Source organism: Callorhinus ursinus, unplaced genomic scaffold (assembly GCF_003265705.2).
Source record: "Callorhinus ursinus isolate GAN/ISIS: 27379988/994484 unplaced genomic scaffold, GSC_fseal_2.0 scaffold12, whole genome shotgun sequence".
Classification (NCBI taxonomy): Eukaryota; Metazoa; Chordata; class Mammalia; order Carnivora; family Otariidae; genus Callorhinus; species Callorhinus ursinus.
The window spans coordinates 24,695,239-24,720,039 of record NW_027397074.1 but is presented as its reverse complement, the minus strand read 5'-3'; the positions used below and the strand labels follow the sequence as shown (position 1 = coordinate 24,720,039).

At 40.0% G+C, this 24,801-nt stretch overlaps 1 protein-coding gene across 5 annotated transcripts; it reads right to left on the bottom strand.

The window, feature by feature from the left end:
- Positions 1-12,019: 12,019 nt before the first annotated feature.
- On the bottom strand, positions 12,020-19,206 carry TAC1 (tachykinin precursor 1). 5 transcript variants are annotated; one of them, XM_025873349.2, is made up of 7 exons: positions 18,844-19,206; positions 18,312-18,443; positions 17,154-17,250; positions 16,625-16,669; positions 16,119-16,142; positions 14,451-14,504; positions 12,020-12,585 (listed from the first exon to the last, which is right to left on the bottom strand). In XM_025873349.2, exons 2-7 carry the CDS (start codon positions 18,432-18,434, stop codon positions 12,536-12,538), a joined length of 393 nt encoding a protein of 130 aa, XP_025729134.1. In that variant the 5' UTR covers positions 18,435-18,443; positions 18,844-19,206; the 3' UTR covers positions 12,020-12,535. The 5 variants fall into 5 exon arrangements, with proteins under 5 accessions (XP_025729134.1, XP_073754666.1, XP_073754668.1 ...); XM_073898565.1 differs by lacking the exon at positions 18,844-19,206 and adding an exon at positions 18,693-18,837; XM_073898567.1 differs by lacking the exon at positions 16,625-16,669.
- Between the last annotated feature and the right edge of the window lie 5,595 nt (positions 19,207-24,801).

Genomic DNA, 24,801 nt, shown 5'->3' with positions numbered 1-24,801 from the left:
TATCAAACATGACCACTAAGATATTTGAGAAAGGGCTTGTGCAAGATACATTTTTTTTTTAATTTGGAATGTTTGAAAATATCTTTAGTCTACCATTAAATGTGAATGACAGTATGGCTAGTGTTTCAGTCTGGGTTCTCCTGCAAACAGAAAACACAGTATGATGCCACTAAAGCTTTGCTCCAAGGGGACAAACTGCTCAGAGTATAGTCAGACCAGGTTCTAATATGTGCACAACTGCTGACATTGGGTAGTGACATATAATCAGATAGTAGCTTTAAAAGGCTATAGAAATGTCTAGTCTTTGGTCCCAAACCAGAGGCCAAGTTTCTTCCTGGTCCCATGGTGAAATGCAAACCGGCTCCTACTGAGGAGAATCTCCAGGGTGCTTTTGCTTTTCTGCTTCATTAGTAGAAAATTCTTTCTTCCTCTTTCTATGATTTACTCTTCCTTGTTGTCCTAGAAAGATTGTCAGTGAAATACTCATTCTTTAGGAGCAAAGGGAGAGGGAGAAGCAGACTCTGCTTAGGAGAAGGAGATTGGAGGGTGGGGGGGATCTTCTACTCAGACCCAAAGGTTTCATGGCTCAGAAAAGAACAACAGGCCACCATCTGTTCTCCCAAGTCTGACTTGTTTTGTAAATAATACAACATGTGGGAGAACAATCCAGTTTGCTTTATGCCAAAGACAGGTCAGTTCCTCTTCATAGTCTTTGCTGTTAACGTGAAGACACAAATATTAGGAACTTCCTGTGAGCAAGTATTTGATGAAAAGGATGCATGCAGATTTCAACAACAAATGGTACTTTCCAGGCATAGGGCTGCCAGAATTGTGGAGAAATTCTAGGGAAAAAATGCTAACCCTGAAAGGACATAGTTCTGCTAAAGGTGTATTTAATTTGCCTCCTTAGAACACAACTTCTTAGTTTGAAGTATCTAAAGGAGGGTTAATGGTGACTTTCTAGCCATGGTATGTAAGCATATACACTCATGCTTAAGAAACAGGGAAAGGAAAAAAGGGAGGGATGAGGGAGAGAGGAAAGGAAGGAAGGAAGTCAATTTCTTATTATTAAAGTGTTAGCAGCTGTATTTAAAGGTTAAGAAAATGTCTAAAGACTATATACACACACACACACATATATATGTATTTTTTTTTATCAGACTTACTGTTCTCATGCCTTTGAGCACCAAGAGAAAGATAAAGTATACTCTCCTTATACTATACCCATAGAGTCATTTTATTTATTTATTATTTCAAGTGTTTCAAGAGATCACTTAGATGGCCGAAATTATTAAAACCGTGCTTATTGTGAAAATTATTAGTGGCTCAAATATTGCAACAGCGGATGTGAATATTCAATGGTGTTCTTGTGAAGTTTTCTCAAAGATGTATTGTATCCAAAGACCACAAAAAAACCTCACTTTGTGTTGTATTTCTATGGTGTTGAGAGCTAGGCCACTGCAGTAGTTTTTATTTTATCTTATTTTATTATTCTATTTTATCTTATTTTATTTTGTTATGTTATGTTATGTCACCATACAGTACATCATTAGTTTTTGATGGTAGTGATCCACAATTCAGTGTTTTCGTATAACACCCAGTGCTCCATGCAGTACGTGCCCTCCTTAATACCCATCACCGGGCTAACCCATCCCCCCACCCCCCTCCCCTCTAGAACCCTCAGTCTGTTTCTCAGAGTCCATAGTCTCTCATGGTTCGTCTCTCCCTCCGATTTCCCTCCCCTTCATTTTTCCCTTCCTTCTCCTAATGTCCTCCCTGCTATTCCTTAGGTCCCACAAGTAAGTGAAACCATATGATAAGTGACTTTCTCGGCTTGACTTATTTCACTTAGCAGAATCTCCTCCAGTCCCATCCATGTTGATGCAAAAGTTGGGTATTCATCCCTTCTGATGGCTGAGTAATATTCCATTGTATATATGGACCACATCTTCTTTATCCATTGATCTGTTGAAGGGCATCTCGGCTCCTTCCACAGTTTGGCTATTGCAGACATTGCTGCTGTGAACATTGGGGTGCACATGGCCCTTCTTTGCACTACATCTGTGTCTTTGGGGTAAATACCCAGTAGTGCAATTGCTGGGTCATAGGATAGCTCTCTTTTTAATTTTTTGAGGCACCTCCACACAGTTTTCCAAAGTGGCTGTACCAACTTGCATTCCCACTCCCCTTGTGGAGAAAGGTTCCCCTTTCTTCACAATCTCTCCAAATTTGTTGTTTCTTGCCTTGTCAATTTTTACCATTCTAACTGGTGTAAGGTGGTATCTCAGTGTGGTTTTGATTTGAATTTCCCTGATGGCTAATGACGATGAACATATTTTCATGTGTCTGTTAGTCGTTTGTATGTCTTCTTTGGAGAAGTGTCTGTTCATGTCTTCTGCCAATATTTTGACTTGATTATTTGTTTTTTGGGTGTTGAGTTTGAGAAGTTCATTATAGATCTTGGATACCAGCCATTTATCTGTAGTGTCCTTTGCAAATATCTTCTCCCATTCTATGGGTTGCCTCTTTGTTTTGTTGACTGTTTCCTTTGCTGTGCAGAAGCATTTTATCTTGATGAAGTCCATCTCAAAAGTTCATTTTTGCTTTTGTTTCACTAGCCTGTGGAGATGTATCTTGAAAGAAGTTGCTGTGGCCGATGTTGAAGAGGTTACTGCCTGTGTTCTCCTCTAGGATTTTGATGGATTCCTGTCTCACATTGAGGTCTTCCATCCTGAAATGGATGAACTTGAAATAGTTTATCTTTGTGTATGGTGTTAGAGAATGGTAGAGTTTCATTCTTCTGGATATAGCTGTCCAATCTTCCCAGCGCCATTTATTGAAGAGACTGTCTTTTTTCCATTGCATATTTTTTCCTGCTTTGTTGAAGATTATTTGACCATAGAGTTGGTCAAATAATCTCTTGGGGCTCTCTATTCTGTTCCATTGATCTATATGTCTGTTTTTGTGCCAGTACCATGCTGTCTTGGTGATCAATTCTTTGTGATATAGCTTGAAATCGGGCAACATGATGTTTTTGTTTTTCTTTTTCAACATTTTTCAACATTTCCTTGGCGATTCAGGGTCTTTTCTGATTACATACAAATTTTAGGATTATTTGTTTCAGCACTTTGAAAAATATCATTGGAACTTTGATTGGGATGGCGTTGAAGGTATAGATTGCTCTGGGTAGCATAGACATTTTAACAAAGTTTATTCTTCTGATCCATGAGCATGGAATGTTTTTCCATCTTTTTGTGTCTTCAATTTCTTTCACGACTGTTCTGTCGTTCCTAGAGTATAGATCGTTTACCTCTTTGGTTAGGTTTATTCCAAGGTATCTTATGGTTTTTGGTGCTCTTGTAAATGGAATCGTTTCTCTAATTTCTCTTTCTATGGTTGCATTGTTAGTGTATAAGAAAGCAACTGATTTCTGTGCATTGATTTTCTATCCTGCCACATTACTGAATTGCTTTATGAGTTCTAGTAATTTGAGGGTGGAGTCTTTTGGATGTTCCACATAAAGTATCATGTCATCTGCGAAGAGAGAGAGTTTGACTTCTTCTTTCCCAATTTGAATACCTTTTTTTTGTTGTCTGATTGCTGTTGCCAGGACTTCTAGTACTATGTTGAACAATAGTGGTGAGAGTGGGTATACCTGACGTGTTCCTGATCTTAAGGGAAAGCCTCTCAGCTTTTCCCCATTGAGGATGATATTCACTGTGGGTTTTTCATAGATGGATTTTATGAACTTGAGAAATCTTCTATCCCTATCCTCTGAAGAGTTTTAATTATGAAACGATGCTGTATTTTGTCAGGTGTTTTTTCTGCATCAATTGGGAGAACCATATGGTTCTTCTCTCTCCTCTTATTAATGTGTTCTATCACATTGATTGATTTGCAAATGTTGAACCACCCCTTGCATCCCAGGGATAAATCCCACTTGGTCGTGGTGGATGATCCTTTTAAGGTATTGTTGGATCCTATTAGCTAGGAACTTGTTGAGAATTTTGGAATCCATATTCATCAGGGATATCAGTCTGAAATTCTCCTTTTCAATGGGGTCTTTGCCTGGTTTGGGGATTAAGGTAGTGCTGGCCTCATAGAATGAGTCTGGAAGCTTTCCTTCTGTTTCTATTTTTTGAAACAGCTTCAGGAGAATAGGTATTATTTCTTCTTTGAATGTTTGGTAGAATTCCCCAGGGAATCCATCAGGCCCTGGACTCTTGTTTTTTGGGAGGTTTTGATCACTGCTGCAATATTGTTACTGGTTATTGGCCTATTCACGTTGTCAATTTCTTCCTGTTTCAGTCTTGGAAGCTTGTTTCTATTTCCTTGGTGTTAGTCATGATCTCTCCCCTTTCATTCATAATTTTATTAATTTCAGTCCTTTCTCTTTTCTTTTGGATAAGTCTGGCCAGTGGTTTATCGATCTTATTAATTCTTTCAAAGAACAAGCTTCTAGTTTCATTGATCTGATCTACTGTGTTTCTGGTTTCTAATTCATTGATCTCTGCTCTAATCTTAATTATTTCTCTTCTAATGTGTGGCTTAGGCATCATTCATTGCCTTTTCTCTAGTTCTTTAAAGTGTAAATTTAGTTGGTGAATTCGGGATTTTTCTATTTTTTTGAGTGAGGCTTGGATGGCTGTGTATTTCCCCCTTAGGACCGCCTCTGCAGTATCCATAGGTTTTGGACTGATGTGTTTTCATTCTCATTGGTTTCCATGAAATGTTTAAGTTCTTCTTTGATTTCTTGGTTGACCCAAACGTTCTTGAGCAAGAATGTTTGTTTCATTCCCCAGATTAGGGAAGTTCTCAGCTATGATTTGCTCAAATATATCTTCTAGTCCTCTCTCTCTCTCCCCACCCCCTCAGGGATCCCAATAATTCTGACATTGGAACGTTTCATGGTGTCACTTATTTCTCTGATTCTATTTTCATGGATTTTGAGTTGTTTTTCCCTGGCCGTCTCTTTTCCCTTTTTGTCTATTAATTAGTCTTCTAGGTCACTAATTCATTCTTCTGCCTCGCTTACCCTAGGTGTTAGGTTATCTAGATTAGATTGGATCTCACTGATAGCATTTTTAAGTTCTGCCAGTTCAGCTTTCATTTCTGCCCTTAGAGACTCTATGTTGCCACTAATTGATTTCTCCATTCTAGCTACTGTCTTCACAATTGCTACCCTGAATTCCATTTCTGACAGCTTAGTTATATCTGTATCCATTTGTAAATCTGTGGCAGAAGTCACAGTCTCTGAGTCTTTCCTATTTTGGGGGTTCCTCCTCCTGGTCATTCTGTTGAGGGGTGGTTGAGGGAATGTACAGAGTCTGAATTATTGACCACAACCCAATCAAGATTCACCTGTTTTATAGGGATTTTAGGATTGCTTGGACTCTTGTTTTCCCAGTCTGTTTTCTGGGGGAGGGGCCTGCTGTGCTATTACTCAGGCAACCCTGTTTGGGCAGAGTTGCCCTGCCCACTGTGGAGGGGGGAATGGGCTCAGTGAAAACGGTTTTTTGGGGCTTTTGTTCTTTGGCGGGTTTCTCTGGCGGCTTTCCGCGTCTCTTCCGAGAGTCAGAGCAGAAGAGATCTTTTCCCAACCCTCTGCCTCAGAGCAGAGAGATTGCAGTCTCTTCTTCAGTGAGCTCTCCAGGTCACACTATCTCCGTTTCTGTCTGTGCTGCTATAAACTGCAGTGTCCTGGGTTGTGCACCCCTCAGCTGCGCTCCCAGTCCTCGCCTCCAGATTGGGGCACACCTCTGCCCTTTGTGCTTCTAAAACTGCCAGCTGCCCCCAGTTCGCATGCACAGCCCTGCCGCTCCAGGTTTCAGTTCAGGGGGCTGCCCTGAAGTCCTTTCCCTCTCGCTATCAATCTGTGAGTCTGTGCCCTGTCCCCAGCGTGGGAAGCTTTTGTGCTCCTGTGTTATTTTGCCTTCCCTGCACCAGCGCTTATGGCAGCTCCCTCCCCCTTCCATTTATCTTCCAATATCTGCCCGCGGAATCACCGCTCCCTGCTTCATACCTCGAAACCAACCACCTCCAATATTCTGTTTGTAGAGATCCAGATCTATCTTCTTACATCTCAGGCTGATTTCATGGGTGTTCAGAGTGGTCTGGTAGATATCCAGCTCAATTCCGGGGACTGGTTGGAATAGGGTCCCCTACTCCTCTGCCATCTTCAACCTCAGTAATTTTTCTTAATATGGTAGTTTGTTCCTGATTTCCCTTGTAAAGCTCAGTCTAAGGAGCTTTTTCTTTGATAACACTATTCTTTCACGTGACTTTGTCCAAGCTTGGTGCTTCCTTAATATTTCTATGATCAATGACCCATTTTGGTTTTATTTACAAAACAAAGCAAATTTTCTTCCAAGCTACATTGAACTCCTCATCTCTAGGAAGAGAAATCTACTTGTAACCCTTCAGTGACATTTCTCCACCCCTGAAAATTAAAAATCAACCAGATATTCCATTAGCGCCTAGCATGGAAGCAAGAAAGATCCTCTGTAAGCTCATGTGAGCCTCTGTCTCCAGACTTGTCTCTTCCCACTAGTTCTGTGCTGTGATCAGACTCAAATATTTGCACTCCTTAGAGCACATCCTGTTCTCTTATGCCACTTGTGCTGTGGTCTGGAGTGGTGGGGCTTGGAGTGGATGGCCAAGAAAGAATTCTTGAGACATCTTCAGTGCAAAAAGGTGGTTTTAATAAAGCATGGGGACAAGAGCCATGGGCAGAAAAAGCTGCTCTGGGGTTATTATGGGTGATTTTATACACTTTCAAGTTCGGAGTGGGATGGGGACAGCAGAAGTCTCTAAGGAATTTTGGAAGCAAGGTTTCCGGGACCTTGAGGGGGACTAGCTGTTGTTAAGAAAAGGTCATTTATTACTGTTGAGTAAAACCTTAGTCATGATACCCTTCGGATGTATATCAGTGGGTCATATCCTTGGGGGATGATTGCCAACATGTATCTTGGGGGGTGGAGATAAAGGAAATTTCCAAAGGAATTTTTATATGTTAAAGTAGACCCACAGGATCTTGGGGGGGCTGGGATAATGTTAAGCTAAGATGCCTTTTCTCTGTAGCAAAGTATTAACATCAGGGCAGCTAAGTTCCTAGAGAAATGTCACTCTGCCTCTTTCAGGGACTTGTCAATGGACTGTGAGTTGTAAGGAAATTTAATTTTTTCTTTTGCCTTTTTTCCCCACATCACTTGTCTCTGTTCACACTTATTCTTTGCTTCCAAGCTCTCTTCCTCCCTGATTCCCCTGGCAAACTTGCTGTTTTTCAAGACTCACCTCTCTCATACCTCCCAGAATGCCTTTCTGCATTCCTAGGATACCTTTCACCTCTCACTCGCATTGCCTTCTTGCATTTCAATCCTTTTTCCACCTGTGTATCTCCCCCTACTAGCTGTGAGCCTCTTGAGTTTGAGGACTGTGATTCATATATTGTTTAACCGTAACTGAATACAATGATCACATCTAAATATTAACAATAATTCTTTACTGTCATCAAATATCCACTGTTCAAACTTCTGTGATTGTTTCATATTTTTTTAAAAGTTTATTTGTTTATATAAGACTTAACTGGTTGATGTGTCTCTTAAGTCTCTTTTCATCTATAAATACCTCTCTATTTTCTTTAGTTTTTAAGTGTCAAGGAGCTGAGTGTTGTCCTTTAGAGACTCCAACAGTCTGGATATTTGTGATTGTATCCCCATTGTTGTGGTCTATTCAGGCTGCTATAACAGAATTCTGCGGAAATAACATAGTAATTCTCTCAAAGAATGTGGATGGTAAACTTTCTGAGGTCCTATAGGTTTGAAAATGTCTTTAATTCATGAAAGAAGCTGAATGGCTGAATTTTTTCCACTGACTCTAGCAAGATCTGGTCTTCACCTCTTCCTCCTCACCACTCCTACTACATCCAAACTGACAAAGAGCTGCTAAAGCTTTAGCTCCGCTCTTGCAGGCCCCATATCCTGTCCCCTGACTAATGCAGCTTAAGTTCCCCATATCTTCTGAGAATCGGAACAGTGACTAATTCTCAGAATATAGCAAAACTTTTACCTTCACCAATTTAACATAGCAATTCCTTAGGCTGTCTGCTCTCCAGTAAGATAGCTATCTTGAGTTGTTCTATTGTGATGATTTTAATAAAGGCTTAAGTTAACAGATTTGGTTGGTTTTTCTCCTTTCCCAAATTCATTCTCATTGTTAAAGGATAGTTTGGCTAGATATTTTTTTCCTTAAATTTTTTAGATTTTGTTCCCTTACCTCATAGCCCTCAGGGTTGCTCATGTGTTCTGCAACTGTCACGTCCCTATTCTAGAGTTGGCACCTTTTTCTGAAGCCTCCATGACCCTTTGGGACGATGGCTTACCACTGTGGCTCTCTGTGTGCTTTCTTTCTTAAGGATCTGGATAACTTTTGGTCCACCGAAAGTCCTTACTCTGTTTTTCACAAATCCCAATGTCCTTATTAATTTCTTTTAAAGTATAACTTAACAAATCATAATGACTTGGTCTTAAAAGAAGGAGATTTCGGGCACCTGGGTGGCTCAGTTGGTTAAGCAACTGCCTTCGGCTCAGGTCATGATCCTGGAGTCCTGGGATCGAGTCCCGCATCGGGCTCCCTGCTCAGCAGGGAGTCTGCTTCTCCCTCTGACCCTCTTCCCTCTTGTGCTCTCTATCTCTCATTCTCTCTCTCTCTCAAATAAATAAATAAAATCTTTAAAAAAAAAAAAGAAGGAGATTTCAAAAAACAAAAACAAAAACAAAAAACTAAACCAAACCAAATCAAAACAGAAAAACAGATTTCAGCATGTGCTCATATTAAAATGTTATTTTTGTTTGTGTGTTTGGATGGGTCCATACGAAACTATATTCCAGGGGAATAGAATGGGGTGTCCAGAGGAAGACTGATTTTTACTTTATAATTTTCTCTATTGGAATTTCAGCATATTAGTCTTGTTTTTGGATTCAAAATAATGGCATACATAATCCATTAGACATCTTCCTTTTCTTTTTTTTTTAAGATTTTTATTTATTTGAGAGCAGAACAAGAGAGAGAGCAAGAGTAGAGGAGGGGGGGCAAAGGGAGAGGGAGAAGCAGGCTCCTTGCTGAGCAGGGAGCCCGACACAGGCTCCATCCCAGGACCCTGAGATCATGACCTGAGCTGAAGACAGACACTTAACCAACTGAGCCACCCAGGCACCCCAGACATCTTTTCTACTTCCAAATGCACCCATCAGCTTTTTCCACCTGCTCTGGTGCCCTGTCTATGCTGCTCAATGGTGTGGACAGCATCGAGGGCCCCAAGCCCTCTGTTTCCGGTTGGGTTTGCCCAGCAGGAGGTGAGTGAGATTGGGATATGATATTTATTCCCTGGCCTTTCCTAGCACCGCCCCCCCCCCGCCCCACACTCCCCAGATATCTGACTACCCTGTGTTGATTCTGTCCTCCTACTGAAGACAACACCTGCCAGGCGGCCCTTTGCACACAGATGCTCACGTCCTCATCCTGGTCCTTCAGACCTGGGGCAGCAGTGGCTCCCACGTGCCAGGCTGGAGACCCCCATCCCATTGCTGGCTTCTCTACAACTTGCCTACATCTTTGTAATTAGTCCCTTTATTCACATCTCCTCAAATTACTCAGCTGGAGTGTCATTTGTTTCTGCCCTTGTCCCAGACCCAAACAAAGCCAAAAGAGAAAACAGAGAAAAAGCCAAAGCAATAAAAAGTAGTTCGGTAACTATTTAGATTCATCTTTTTACTGTTTCAGAACAGAATAAAATACTTAAGAAAGAATAAAGGTGAAGAAAGCTTATTTTTGTTAAAGGAACCATGCTACAGAGGAGGAGTAATAGTAACGATTTCATGAGCACACACGTAGCACAGGAGTTCCTCTCCCTTTCCTTATTGATGCTGTTGCTGGGTTTCTGGGCCTGGAGGGCAAGCAGGCATGAATGAAGTCCCCCTGATACAGGACTTTATGCAGCACTGTGGGCTCATGATTCAGAGATTTATAGAATCTCAGAGAGAGTAGGGGCCACAGGGACTGTCTAGTGAACAATGCACAGCACAGAGCATAGCAGTTTGTGATACAACCCTAGATTTAATTTGTGTAGTGGCTATATAAAAACCACCCCATACTGCTGCTGCTTCAGTGCGCCTATTAAAAAATATTTCAATTGCTAAAAAACAGTGCTAATGTTCTCACTGGCATTTGGGAGAGTAGCTAGCAATGGCAACAGGTAACATTCACTGAGTATTTGCTGTGTGCCAGAGACTGAGCTCCTAGCTTTACAGGTATCCTGTTCCGCAACCCTCAGCTAAGCTCCATAGTGGGATACTGTCCACTATGCATGGTAGTGCATAGTATTAATCCAATTTTAGGGATGAGGATAATAGGGCAGAAAGAAGTTAAAGGACTTGCCCTTCATCACACGGCCTCAAGTGATGGAGCCAGGATTCAAACCCATGCAGCTGGACTCTGAACCCCACACTCATCCGTTACATCGTTTCTTCTTGTTATGACATCGATGCAGAAATATATATGTATATATACTGCAGGAATATTGCTTTGTGCCTAACAATATACCGTATATGTTGTTGTATGTCACTAAACATGTAATGCCATTTTAAATGATGGCAAAATATTCAATTGTATCAGTATGCCAGTTTGCTTAAGCAATCTCATTGTTAGATATTAATTTGTTCTGCTATTTCCCCTTATAATCACTTTCTAATACTGACTCCTCTCACATTAGAACCTCTGACCCTGATTTATTAATTTATATAATTTATAAATTGCAATTATTATTCTTAGAGTATTAAACATTACTATTAGGGAGGGAGGCTCTAGATGACTCTGACCTCCATTTTGCTTATCATTTATAATTTGAAATATTTCAATATATTGTGTAATAAGGAAATGCGATTGTTAGAGTTTTTTTTCTTTACAGTTTATTTATTTAAGTAATCTCTACACCCAACGTGGGGCCCAACCTCACAACCCCAAGACCAAGAGTCGCTTACTCTTCCAACTGAGCCAGCCAGGCAGCCTTGTTAGAATTTTTTTAAAAAGAAAATTTTTATTTAAAAATATGAAGGTTAAAATATGCTTTAGCTCTTCTGTCCCACAATGGGTTAAACCATTGATCAACAATATTGATCAAACTATTGATCAACAATGTTCACCAATCCAGGCTAAGGTCATGGAGTTTCAGTCTGTCTTCAAGTGGTCTTTATACCACTTGTCAATCTTCCACACCCTCTATGTAATCCAAAAACAGTTCCAAGGACACTCATCAATCCTTCCCCTTAAACAAATACACGAGAGCCTCCCCTTGATTGTTCTGTGTTTATTCCTGATGCACATGCTTCAGCTGGAGAGTGTAATGGGTATTAGCAATTCACAGGCCTCCTTAGAAATGCTAGAAAAGTGCTCTTGTCTTCATTATGGCAGTGATGCCCTATTATCAATCAACTCCCATCTTTCTGCATCATCTTTTGCAATTTGGTGTCTTAATTCTGGTGTGAATCACCCACTGGTGCATTTATACCTGGGCTCTAAGCAGGGCTTAAATGATAGTGTGCTGATGTTTTATCCAACAAGGAAATAACCAGTGGAATGCATCTCTAAGACAGATTATTATCCTATTTGTAAAAGGAAATCATGGGCATGCATCAACAGAACTTATCCTCTACTCTTTGGATTCCAAAATGTAATCATTTTCCTCATGAATGATCTCGTGCCAAATGACTGACCTCCGCCCCCCGTGCGTGTGTGTTGTGTATGTGTGTGTTTGTGTGTGTGTGTGTGTGTGTGTGAGAGAGAGAGAGAGAGGGACTGAGATTACACTGTAGTCATTTACCTTAAGAAAAAAATTTTGTAGCTTTATGTTTCACTATTGAGCAGCCCAAACAGCTTCGAATGTATTTCATCTATTAAAAGAACGTGTGCTGGTGTGACATAAATATTAATGAAAGAATAAAACCCAATTCTCAAGATAGTTTTTCTTTTATTTAAAATGTTAACTATCACAACACATTATACAATGAAATGAAGACCATAGAATCACGTGAAAACTTGTAAAACATCTCTATTTGAGTCACAACACATGACACATGCTGCAGGGATACACTTTGATACCAAATCTTAGCACATTTCCACCATGAAAACAGAGGAAGCACAAGCCTATCTGTGAGATCCCTCTCCTTCAGCAATGGCTGACATGACTGCTTCCAGGAAACCAAGATGATTTCTTTCTTTGAAGAACATATTTCAGTTTCACTGAACACTGTGCTTTGTTGAGAAATGCCCACTGATTCCTACATCTGAGGGGGTCATATTGGAATTATAACACACTTTCACAGCACGTATTGGCACAATATGAAAAATAAAGTTTTTTTTGAGTTTTCCACTCAAAACAATGATTATTAAATAAATAATTATTCCTCATGGTGCAGGTCTCATGTTACCTTTCATTGGCCACTGACACACATGAAGCTCAATAAGTTATACATGAGGTGGTTTATTTGCGTCTTCGTTCATAATTCTGCATTGCGCTCCTTTCATAAGCCACTGAGAACAAAGAAAAGGTAGAGGGTTTTTAAGAGGATTCACTGGAGAGAGTTAAATAAACTTCAAGACACACTGTAATTTATTCAAAACTCATTAATGACTTTTCCCCTCTCCATTGAGGTATTTCTAAGAGCTTTCTTTGCACATCCTCCAATCTTGCCTCTGTCTCTGTCCTGATTGGAAGTGATCTAACCACAGAATCCTTGGCTACTCAGGCCATCTGCCATTTACTTGGTGCCCCCAAAGCGTAGTTCCACAATCTACTGCAGTGGTCATTCTCCACAACTTTCTCAAGCACGGTGATTTATAAAAAGGATAATGCCTGAAGTATAGAGTAGGAATAGTAGTAGGATGAAAGCGAAATGTGAGACTTTTATTCTAGGATGGAGTCAACAGACTACAGACCGTGGGCCAAATCCAGCCCACCACTTTTTCTTGAAAAGAATGTTTTATTGGAATGTGGCCATACCCACTCATTTCTGTATTGTCTATGGCTACTTTAGCATTAACATGACAGATCGGAGTGGTTGCTACCAAGACGGCACAGCTCACAAAATCCAAAATATTTGTTATCTGGCTCTTTACAGAAAGAGTTGGCTGGTTCCTGTTACGGGAGTACACCGAATGGTGTAGGGGTCTCCTCCTGTCTTGGGGATACCTCGCAATGATGAATTGTCCTTGAAACTAAAAACAACATGGTCGTCAGTAGGTAGGGCAATTGCGCCATCCACGTACAACAGTTTAACTTACCTCCCAGCACCCTAATGGACTGTGAAAGATTAATCCCTGCCTCCAAAAGTACTTAACATAGAGTTAGCAAGTAATTTAAGTACTTTGGCTATCTGGACTAAAAAAAAAGCCGAAATTATATGATATGATTGATATGATATGATACGATGATATGATATGCAATTTCAAAGAGGTCTGTAACCACAAAAGGGTAAGGATCAGACTGTTGCAATTAGAATACTAAAGTATATTATTCATCATTTTAGTTAATTTATATACTTAGATTTACATTTTAGTGAAACTATGCTGCTTTTTAAAATTCATATGTCCTGTATAAAATACTGAATTTAAACAAAAACAATAGAAAGAACTGTGGAAGATAAGTACGAATTATAGATGCCACTCTAAACAATTTTTTCAGTGAGAAAGATCTGTTGAGAGAGGAGGTAGTTGAGGGCTGTAGGGTGATCACTCTCCCATTTCCCAACTGAGCAGATGCCCAGTTAGCATCCAACACTAGGTTCGTGATAAGCTGAATGCTTTATGTCAATCAGGTTATGTGCTTCCAGGTGGACCAGTGCGAACTCCAAGCTGGGCAGTTCTCAAGGAAGGAAACAGTCCATTTCTCATCCTGCTTTGTTTGTATTAGGAGGAGGACTGACTAGCACAAGTTCAGTTTCTGACAAGCTTTAGGTAACATGATTCTGTTCCTCAGAGAAGTAAGGTGAGTGCTAATGTAAAGTAACCAAAGACGGATTCGTGTTAGCTGGAACAGAATATCCTCTTCATGGGAAGCAAAGTTTTGTATCTGGTTCTTGAACCCTCTGAAACTGTATGTAAATTTTTGTGTTTATAAGCTAATGAGGGTTTCTCCACAAAACAGGTTTCTAGATTTCTCAGACTGTCAAAGGAGTCTGTGACCACAAAAGGTTAAGAATCAGATGGCTGTAGGACACAGTCTATAGATAAATTCAGCTACAAATAAATTCTTGGATTTATTTATTACAATTAGATTTTTTTTTCACCATAAGTACTCATTTTAAATTTATCATTCCTTTTTAGTACTTTGAAAACTATGCCTTAGAAAGAAAATAATAGATTTAAGACACTATTTTCAGTCATGGTTTTATACATACCAGAATTTAAAGCTCTTTTGCCCATTAGTCCAACAAAGGAATCTGTTTTATGCCCTGGAAAAATACATTTAGGGGTATTTTAATATGTATGTCTTTGAGGAAATAAACTGTTATAACTAGTACCGAAGAAAAGCAAGCTTTAGAATATATGCCTATATAATAAATATATAACCATTTCAAGTTTTGGTGAGCCTGAAGAAATGAAGATTTCTAATAAGTCTTACAAATGACATTAAAACAATACAATGAAAGCACTTTTCTTAATTCTATATCTAAATATTAGCAAGTAGACTTTATGTATATTACATTTTACCTGTTTATATACAATGTTCTAAATATTGCTGCTATTTAAGCTAGTTTTGGTTTTTAGGGAGTCAATTTCACAGTCGTGTGACAGAAATATCCAAGTGTATGTCCTTGTGTTACTATGTTGTATTTCTCAGGAACTGAAACTTAATTAAGTCAGATCCCTGCACCTGATGATTATAAACTTCTAAAAGGTCACTATTTTTATTTTATTGGATTTTTAAAAATACTTTTGGAAAAGTGTGTTAATTTTGACATTAATAGAGTGCATTTGCTTTCATTACACAGAATTTTGCTATATATAATTCTCTTGAAAGTGAAATCTTTAGAACTTAAATATGAATAAGATTTATTTATTTTCAAAGATGAAGCCTTATGAGAAAGGTGACTATTTCATCTCTAGTGGGGAAAGGTCTCTTGCTTTATACTGTATTATTTGAGAATAAGACTGCTGTTTTAATGTGACCTTCTCTGCCAACCAGTGAACCAAAATCCAAGTGGAGTTGTGGGTGGATCCTAGGGTAAATGCGTCTGACTGAGATGGACCCATGGGACTTCCCATCAATTCGAGTTCCATTAACTGGGAAACTGGGATTGAATGAATGTCAAGTGTCATAACTCTGCCATCTCTACTGGTCCTAAGAAATGTTTCATTGTACTTTGATAGATTGAGGGTCCCCATTCAATTATGGGATCAAAAAACTGCATTTCTGTCTTTACCTTTACTATGGATTCTCTGCTCTTTCACTCAATCTCCTTAATTGGCTGCTGGATTACCCTAATACATGGTATCATCAAGAGATCCAGCATATTGAAATGTTAAGAGATGCCTATAAAAGCTTTGTTTTTGTTTTGTTTTGTTTTTGTTTTTGCAGTGGAAGTGGTGGGGCATAGGAGAGGGTGAGGGGTGAATAGGGAGAGGAATCTGTGGTGGATTTTTAACCCCAGGACTGATATTCTTATCCATAACTAACAACATATAGGAGTTAAAGGATTTCTTCTGGCACTCTCTCTTTTCTTTTTTTTTTTTTCTTTTCTTTCTCTCTCTCTTTTTTTAGCAGCTTAAAGCAACAACAAATATGTATTATCTCACAGTTTCTGTGGGTCAGGAATTCACCAACAATTTAGCTAGGAGTTAAAGGATTTTTAACATAATGCATCATTTTGGTAAGCATCTAGGTCTAGAAAACAGAGCTTTAAAAAATCATGCTCTGGTTGTAATTAATATGAGTCTTCTCCATTCTTATAGTGTCTTAATTAAAAGTATTAGGTCCTAAGTTATAACAGAAAATAAGATATAAAATAAAGATTGATCTAATTTATGTTTGCATTTGGTAAATGTCAAAATAATTTGAAACTTACTTTTATGAGAGATCTGGCCATGTCCTAGAAGAAAGAAAGAGAAAGTTAGCAAAGGCAATAGATTTAATTTAAAGATGCTACATTATATTTTCAGAAGAGAATTATAAAATAAGTTGATTTTTAAAACATATAACATTTCCCATCCATGTACTATCATGAGGAATATAGTACAACCATAAATGCTAACCAAATTATTAATGATAAAAACAAAATAGCAACCAAAAGGAATACTTTTAAGTGCTTTCTATGGGCCACAGATTCAAACCCAGGACTATAAGACCCCTGAGGCCTAACAATAACTGTTAGGCCACACCCCCTGTTTTCTTATGAGAAACACATCTCCAAGCTGGACCACAATTTGTCAGTCAGGAGAGAGGGACACAAATCTCTACTTTTACTAAACAGGCATTATCAAGAATCTGTATTTGAGCCCATAAAAAAACTTTCTTCACTTTTCCTACATGTGCATTCACAATAGTAAAATAAAGATTTATAGAAATGTTTACCATAAAGAGCCTTTAACAGGGCCACTTGTTTTTCAATTGAGGAATCTGACAAAAGATGAATTGGCATTAACTGTTTACACGTTCCGCTGATGGTGTGATAAATGCAAGGAAATTGAGTATTTCTATCATGAGACATTAGGGAGCTTAATCTAACCCCAAGGGTCTAAAATCGGTTTCCACAGGCACTTAGACCATTCTGAGTACTACCCCCTGGAGGCCCCGCGCCTTCCCCCTTTATCTGTGTGGATCTTCGGTCAAGGGAGCACTCAGCTAATAAGGTTGCTTCCTGTTCGTGATTGGGGTCACTCTAATTGTGTGGGGCACGCGCAACGGATCTCGCCCGCCCTCCGAGGGCATGTGCGTGTGTTAGTGGGGTGAGGGCCAGAGTCGCTCCCCGGGGATATATCCATTTTAGGATGGAAATTTCTACTCAAAGAGCAAGAGAGACTGGGTGCTCTGAGAAGCAGTGAGCGAGGAGACAGGGCAGGTTGCTCAGAGAGACAGAGAGAGGGATGGCTGCTCATCTCACCAGCATCCCGTTTGCCCATTAAGCCGAAGAACTGCTGAGGCTTGGGTCTCCGGGCGATTCTCTGCAGAAGATGCTCAAAGGGCTCGGGCAGCTCCTCCTGGGGGACAGACGCACAGATAAACGGGCGTGTAGGCAACCAGCGCGCGGCGCCGGGAAACCCGAATCCTTCCAATAGTGCGCGCCAGCCCTGGGCGAAACTCGGAGGCGGGCGGTGGCGGCGCCGGGCCCGGAAAACCCTCCCAGCTGGAAGGCGAGAGAAGGCTGGGTTTCCCCACGCGAGGGCTGAGTGGGGTCCCAGCCTGGGAGCTCTCTTCCTCCACCCCTCCCGGCAGAACTCGTGTCCCCGAGCCCCGCTGTCGCGGGCTAGCCGGAGGCGCGGCGTCCCCCAGCCCCGCGCGTTATCCGCTCTTTGCAGAGCCTGGGGACCCTCGACCCCCGGCCCCACTCCTCTGCCGCGCCGCCACCTGACTTTCTCTTGATTTTGGCGCGGGCTTTGGAGACGCCTGGCCGCCCTAAATGCGCACAGGTGTGTGTCGCGAGTGGGTAAGGAATGACAACGCTTCACTGAAGACCTGCACCGCGCCACTTTTACTGTTCCCTCGAGGCGCGCTCCCTTGCACCAATAGCCTGCGAGCCTTGTAAAGGAAAACTTGCGGCTGGGTCCTCGGGTCGGTAAAATAAAAGTCAGGGTAGGAAGTTAGCTTCCCACCCACCTCGTCCCTCGAAGCCCCCAGCAGCTTGTCCTTTGTGCCCGCTTCTACCAGCGTCCGGCGCGCCCCCTTCTGCCCCTGCCCAGCGTTTCCAAATGCCTGGTCCTTGCAGCTAGACTGGAGTCCCCGAAATCCCCGTTACCCCGGGATGGAACCTTGTGAGGTTTCCAGCCTTCTGAGCAACCCGGGCTCATCAAGGGAGGGCATCATTCCTCCAGGGAGTTCCTGAGACCCGACGGTGCAGCCCCCCAGGGGGAAACTTGGATCGTGGGCACAAAATCTCCTGCGGGGACCCAGGCAATGGCGTTCCTTTACATCCCTACCCCCTCCCTGCGCGCCTCCACCGCCTCTGGTCGCTGTCGCGGCGCCTGCCCGGCTAACTAGAACGCTATCTTAAGGAAAGTGACAGCTCCCTAGGCCAGGAAGAACGGCTCCGGCTGGGTCTCACCTTGATCTGGTCGCTGTCGGACCAGTCGGACCAATAATTCAGATCATCGTTGGCTCCGAATTCTTCTGCAAACAGTTGAGTGGAGACGAGAAAAAAGACGGCCAAGGCCACGAGGATTTTCATGTTGGATTTCTGGGAAGAACGGGGAAGAAGAGACCGAGGAGAGAAACATTGGGGATGGCTATCCAAGAGTTGGGACAGCATAATTTTTGGTCCCACAACGCAAGTCGGGGCCGATTGAACCAAGATAAAAACCCTAGGGGATAACAAGCCTAAAGCATAACTTGTACCCTTTAGGAAAGAGAACCATGCCCCCAACCTTCTCACATCCCATTCTCCCTGGATCCCAACTCCCTCAGCCCTCGACCCACCAATCCACACCTTCAAGCCGGGAGGCTCTGTCGGTGGAAAACAAAGAGGGACGTTGGCACTCGGAATCCTCGTTCCTCGATGTCCCTCCGCTGTCCGCCCACTGTCCCCCGCCCCAGCGGCCAGCCGCCACCTCGGAGCGATGCGCGGGGCGGGCACTTACCGCGGCGGGCAGGGCGGCAGGGTTCGTCTGGCTGCTCTGAGCGCACGCTGGGCGCTCGGCACTCTAGGTGGCCGCGGCGGTGGAGGAAGCGGATGCGGCGCGCTCTTTTGCCCGCTCGGTGCCGCGCGGTATTTATCCAAGGCTCGACGCGCCTGGAGGACCACGTGACACGCTCCCCACGCGACTTTCTGCTCAATATTTAATTAACCGCCTCTTCTCCTTTCGCTTGCGTCTGACTGAGAGTTTCCGAGACGGTAACCCGTCGGTGCCCAAAACATCTGGACCCAATTGGGTTCGAAATGACGCAATTTTAGGAAAATCAAGATCTCGCCATCCAATCCCGAGCGTCCAGTCTTCTTCCGTCTGCAGATCTGACGCCCCCTCCCCTCTCCTTCTTCGGAACGCGGTTCCATGACACCTGAAATTACTCATCAAAATTGAGCAAAGTGACTCATTTCTCGGACTTCCGCAACTTTTTCGTCCCTTGAGACGTCAGGATAAGTTGCACTCTTAAGGATGGTCAAATAACTTAAGGTATTAAGATACTGTCGTCGGAAATCATGCTAAGAAGAGCATTTCAATTGGGGGGGGAAGGCTTTTTATTCCCCTTCTATTTCATCGGCAGAGTGTCTTAAGTGTTTCTGAGATATAGTATCTTCTGTGAGCAGAGCATCCTTCTCCCAAATCAGCTACAATACTGGCGTTTCTCCAGCGTTACAAAAGGATTTTCAGTACCATAGCATTTCAAACGATGGAAGCAGATTTATTTGACATTTTGGAGGAAGGAGAATTTAAACGTGGCAATACACGTAGCACTTTTGTATCAGTGCCATTCTAGGATCTCTTTTGTTGCAAACTAGCAAAGTCCTCTTCCTTCTCACACCCAGGAGCAGGGGCTGGAAGAGGACGTGTTCGTTTCTCTCCTACCCTTTCTCGCGGAAGACTAAGAAACCGGCAAGACAGTGTACAGGATCCTTCCTGGGTGTCATAAAGGACTCTACAGATCATTCATAGATTTCTCCTGTAAATGAAAATAAGTGTAGTGAAGATGCTAATTGGGTGGTCATTGACAATATGAAACTATTAGACAAATAGCATCTGTACAGAAATCAGAGCTTTCCATGAGCCCATGGTTTCACCTTGCAGACACATTTCTTTCATCTCTAAATGAATTAGATGACGTATCTTGAGTGCAGTTGTTTTCTTCTCTTTACTAAGTAAGTACTATATTTTTCAATTAATTCTGATGTTTTTAGTATACTGCATAAAGGAAATAACTTTTTTATGCAATTCAGTTAAACCAGTAATTTTTTCCTCTAATATCTGCTGTTTCTTAAATAATCCTGAATTTTGAAATTCCTATGTCTCTATCTCATTTCTTCAGGCCCAGCCTTACAAGGTGAGGCATTCCATTTTTGTTTTTATAACTTTTTATGTGGGAAATTATATACAAAAGTAGAGAGAATCATTCACTCGAAACAATTTGCAAGTTTTACCTACAAACCCTTCCTATTTCCCCTCCACTCAGATTATTTTGAAGCAAAGCCCAGATATCATTTTAACTGTAAATATTTCAAACGTCTATATAAATGGTAAGGATTTAAAAAAAAATAAAAACAGAACCATGCCATTATTCCACCTAAAAACAACATAAAATAAGTCCTTACAACATTAACTATCTGGTTACTGTTCAAATATTCCTCATTGTTTCATAAACCCCTCCACCACAGAGTTTAATGGTTGAAATCAGAATTGAAATAAAGTCCATACACTTCACTGGTTCATTGATTTCTTTTTTTTTTTAAGATTTTATTTATTTTTTTGAGGTGGGGGAAGAGAGAATGAGAGAGTGAACAAGCTGGAGAGGGAGAGAGAATCTGAAGCAGATTCCACGCTGAGTGCAGAGCCCCACCTGGGGCGTGATCTCAGAACCTGAGATCATGACCTGAGCGGAAACCAAGAGTCGGATGCTTAACAATGGAGCCACCCAGGTTCATATATTTCTTAGATGTCCCCTAATCTATAGTTCTCCCCTCTCTTTCTTCCCTGCCCCCTTGCAGTTTATGGATAAAACTGGTCAGTGGAATGTACTACATTCTGGAGTTTGATGATTGCCTCCTGATGGTTTCTTTTACCTTTTTCCTCTGTCCTGTTCCTGTTAATTGGTAGTTGAAGCTTGATCCCCTGTAGGTTTGGTTTTTCTGACAAGACCATATGTTGTTATGAAGTGCATGATATCTGGTTGTCTATCCCTTTGAGATGTTAGCAGATACTGATTTCATTTTCTAGATCCAGTGATTCATTCATAAGTACTTTCAAAATAGTGTTATTCTGATTTTATCATTTATTCTTTATTAGCTAGACCTATCTTCCATATAAAGAGAAACTTTTTTCTCAACAGCTGTTTAGTTATTCCAAGACACAGTCAATATAGGAAAGATATTTAAAGATTTTTAAAATAATGATTTATAAGTTAGCACATTGAAATATGGCCTCCTCTCCCCAAATTTAGGATTATTATGAGCTCATGGATTGAAATACATTTGAAGTATTTTACTCCTTCAGAGAAGGATAGAAGGAAGACTTTTAACTAATGCTCAATTTGTTCAGGTGACACTTCAAATTGGTTCCTGAGACTTTTGATATGCCTTAAATGGACTTTAATGACCTTCTTGTTTTTTGGTCTGACAAGATATTTCAGGTTTAAGTTGTATATTTCCTGTCTCAGACCTGCGATTTGCATTTAAGGAGTTCTTGTTTCTTTTGAATTAGAAATGATAATTAGAGATTATAATCTGGGCATTATGGGTGCATATTGCCACTGAGTTCTTCTTTGTTTCAAGACCTTTTCAATGAGTACAATTGAAAATGTGTATGAGTGTGTAGGTGTGTGTAAAACTGTGAATGAATGAATGTATACTGACACTTTCTGTTCATATCAGTACATAGTATGGTCTTCACCTTGCACCTTTCCTTCTATTTTGCACCTTTTCTTCCATGCCAAAAAATCCCAGTTCCTGGTGACATCAACATGATTACTCATTTGCTTTATCTCAATATACAATGCCAACACAATTAACAATACGGTTATTAGAAACAGATTAAGAGATTTTATTTGTATTTTTTTTGTCTTTAGGACATACCACGTTAGGTCTGATGAGTCAACTTACTGTGTTTTAAAGTCACTTAAAATTTTTTTCTCTTTATGGTTATGCTACCAACTTTTATACACATGGTTCATTTACTCATTTTGCTCTTGAGTTTTAGGGATTGATTTTTATATTTAATTTAACTTTAACATTATGTAAAATACAGAGTTCCAAATGTAAAACATTCAAAACATAATGTATTCCAAGGAATGTAGCTTCACTCCCTGTCCCTCTACTTTCTCCCCTCTAGTCACTATTGTTTTTTAGGCTCTTGGTTTATTCTCCTATTAGTATTGTTATAATTGTGTTATTTTAATATAAGCCAGTATGTATTTATATCCTTCTCCAGCTTGTAAAACTCCGTACCTAAAATGGGGCATTTTAAGGTTAATTTTTGTTCATTTCTTGATTGCTGATGTGGTGTATGAAGTTACAACAAAGACAGCTATTTCACAATTTCTTTCTTGTTGGCTCTTTCATAGGATTGAGTAGCAAACAATAATGAGATAAAAATTGGTCAAAGAATTCATCTCCCACTTTTTCCATGTCATTCATTAACTAACTTAGTGTTCCTAGTAAGATCATGCACTTACTGACACACTTTCTCCTTGAACATTGCAGGGTTTCGGATATTTATCTTCTTCATTTGTTTTATTTGGGATATTTATGCTCTGTATTTGTTTTATTTCCCAGAACATCAGATTTGTGAAAATATACATATTAATAAAATACATATGTATGAGAAGTAGAATGGTGAAAAAGTAAGTAGTTAATAAATCCTTATTTGTGTTTGTAAATTAAAAACTTGCAGAAAAATACAAAGAAAAATTTACTTTACATCCACTTTATCATAACCCAGAATGAACCATTGTTAACATCTTGATATACTGCTCACAATTTTTAAAGGGAAAAAAATCACCTGGTTGTTTTTGTAAAATAAGACATATTCTTTATAAGAAATAAAGCAGTGCAGAAAAGTCCAATAATATATATTTTTTAAAATTACTCTAAACTCAAAATTGCCACCATAAGCATTAAAAGAACATCATTGTGAATATCTTTCTATGCGTATTGTATTGTTAGAAGAATAGAGCAATAGGCAGAAAAATAAAAGTTATGAAAATAGGCTGAGACCCTCGGAAGTATTTTTAATGAAAGTTAGTTATTCGTATTTTATTTGACTTCAGTAGAAGTAAAAAGAAAAGTGAAAAATACTTCTTCAACACAAGGTATTTCTTCTATAAGAGAACCTATTAATGTTAAAAAACAAATTTTAGGAATAAACATTAGAGGCTAGCATATAACATTTAAAACAATAGATATTTAGACAATATCTATTTATTCTCTGTTTTGAAAGATGAGGGTATTAAACTTCCTCCCACTTCCCCCTTCCCCCCACCTCCCAATTTTTGTAGTTATACAATTATTTGAACATTATTGAGGTTTATAACATTCACATTTAGTTTTACTTCCCTACTTTCATTAGTTGTTTACTGTTCATTCTATATTTAAACAAATTCATTGTTCACCACCAGCCTTTTAACCTACCTTTGCCATTTTCCAGTTTATTTTTAATCATCTCTTATTTGGCTGGATATCATTGTCAAGCACATGTTTTTTTCCTCAGGAAGAAATCAAACATATTGTATTCCCTGAACTCTTTCATGCCGTAAATGTCTGTCAGGGGCATCTAAGCTCAAATGACATCTTGATTAGTTATAATATTTTAAAATTACATTTCATTTTCCCAAGACTTTGTGGACAGTACTCCACTGTCTTGCGGAATTCAGTGTTACGGAGAATTCTGAGGTAGAGCAGTTTTTCGCCTTGCTTGTATGTATTTTGCTTTTTTGCTTGAATATCTGAGGGATTCTTTCTTTATATTTGACATTCAGTAGTTCAATTAGACTATGTCTTGATGAGCTTACATCTAATTTTCTTGGAGTGTCACGAACTGCTTTTGCTTTGCAGATTATTCTCTTCCTTCATTTTAGGGAAATTCTATTGTATTATGTCTTTGAAATTCTACTTCAAGAATATTATGGTTTTTTTCTTTGGATCCTGATATATGTATTTGTGTAACATTATAATATGAATAATATTTCATGCCTCTAATGTTCCTCCAAATTGCTTTAATTCTTTGCCCTTTACATCTACATTCACTTAGATTATCTTAACTCTTTCTTCTTTGTGCCAGTTGTTCACTTTTGTCTATTCTGGACTTGCTGTTTCTAATTTACTTATTATTTCCATAATCATGTTGCCTAGTCTCCCAGTTTCTTCTCAGAGACTAACAGTTTCCTTTTTCTCATCTCATTTGGTTGCTTTATTATTTTGTGGGTATGCTCTTATTTTATTGTATTCACGTTCTTATTAAGATGTTCTTAGGATGAGGTAATTGAGGGAATATCCTTCTGATTCCTGAGTTACGTTTTCTTCTTGTTTGGTGGTACAGTGAATGAGTTTTGAGCGAGTGCCACCAATTTTAATGTTGGTTTAGTCACTTGCTAGCCATGTGGCCTTGGGCGAGTTACTTAAGCATACTGCCTCAATTTTCTAGTCTGTCAAATAGGATAATAAATAGTACTTACCTCATAAGGTTGCCATGGGAATTAAATGAGCAAATACATGTGAACTGTAAAGACCAGTGTCTAGCACAGGCAATGACTGTCAACTAGTATTATTATTCTAGGTGGCTTGGTATGTGTGTGTGTTTAGTTTATTAATGATTAATTTTATGTGTCAACTTTGCTAGGCTATGATGCCCAGTTGTTTGGTCAAACACAGCTCCAAGTGTTGCCATGAAGGT

What these genes read in the sequence shown, in the direction of transcription:
- TAC1 (XM_025873349.2), bottom strand. Translation starts at nt 18,434, where the DNA reads ATGAAAATCCTCGTGGCCTTGGCCGTCTTTTTTCTCGTCTCCACTCAA. An exon ending in CCGACAGCGACCAGATCAAG is followed by an intron (nt 17,251 to 18,311) that starts GTGAGACCCAGC and finishes TCTGTCCCCCAG; the next exon opens with GAGGAGCTGCCCGAGCCCTT. An exon ending in TGGCCAGATCTCTCATAAAA is followed by an intron (nt 14,505 to 16,118) that starts GTAAGTTTCAAA and finishes GTATTTTTCCAG; the next exon opens with GGCATAAAACAGATTCCTTT.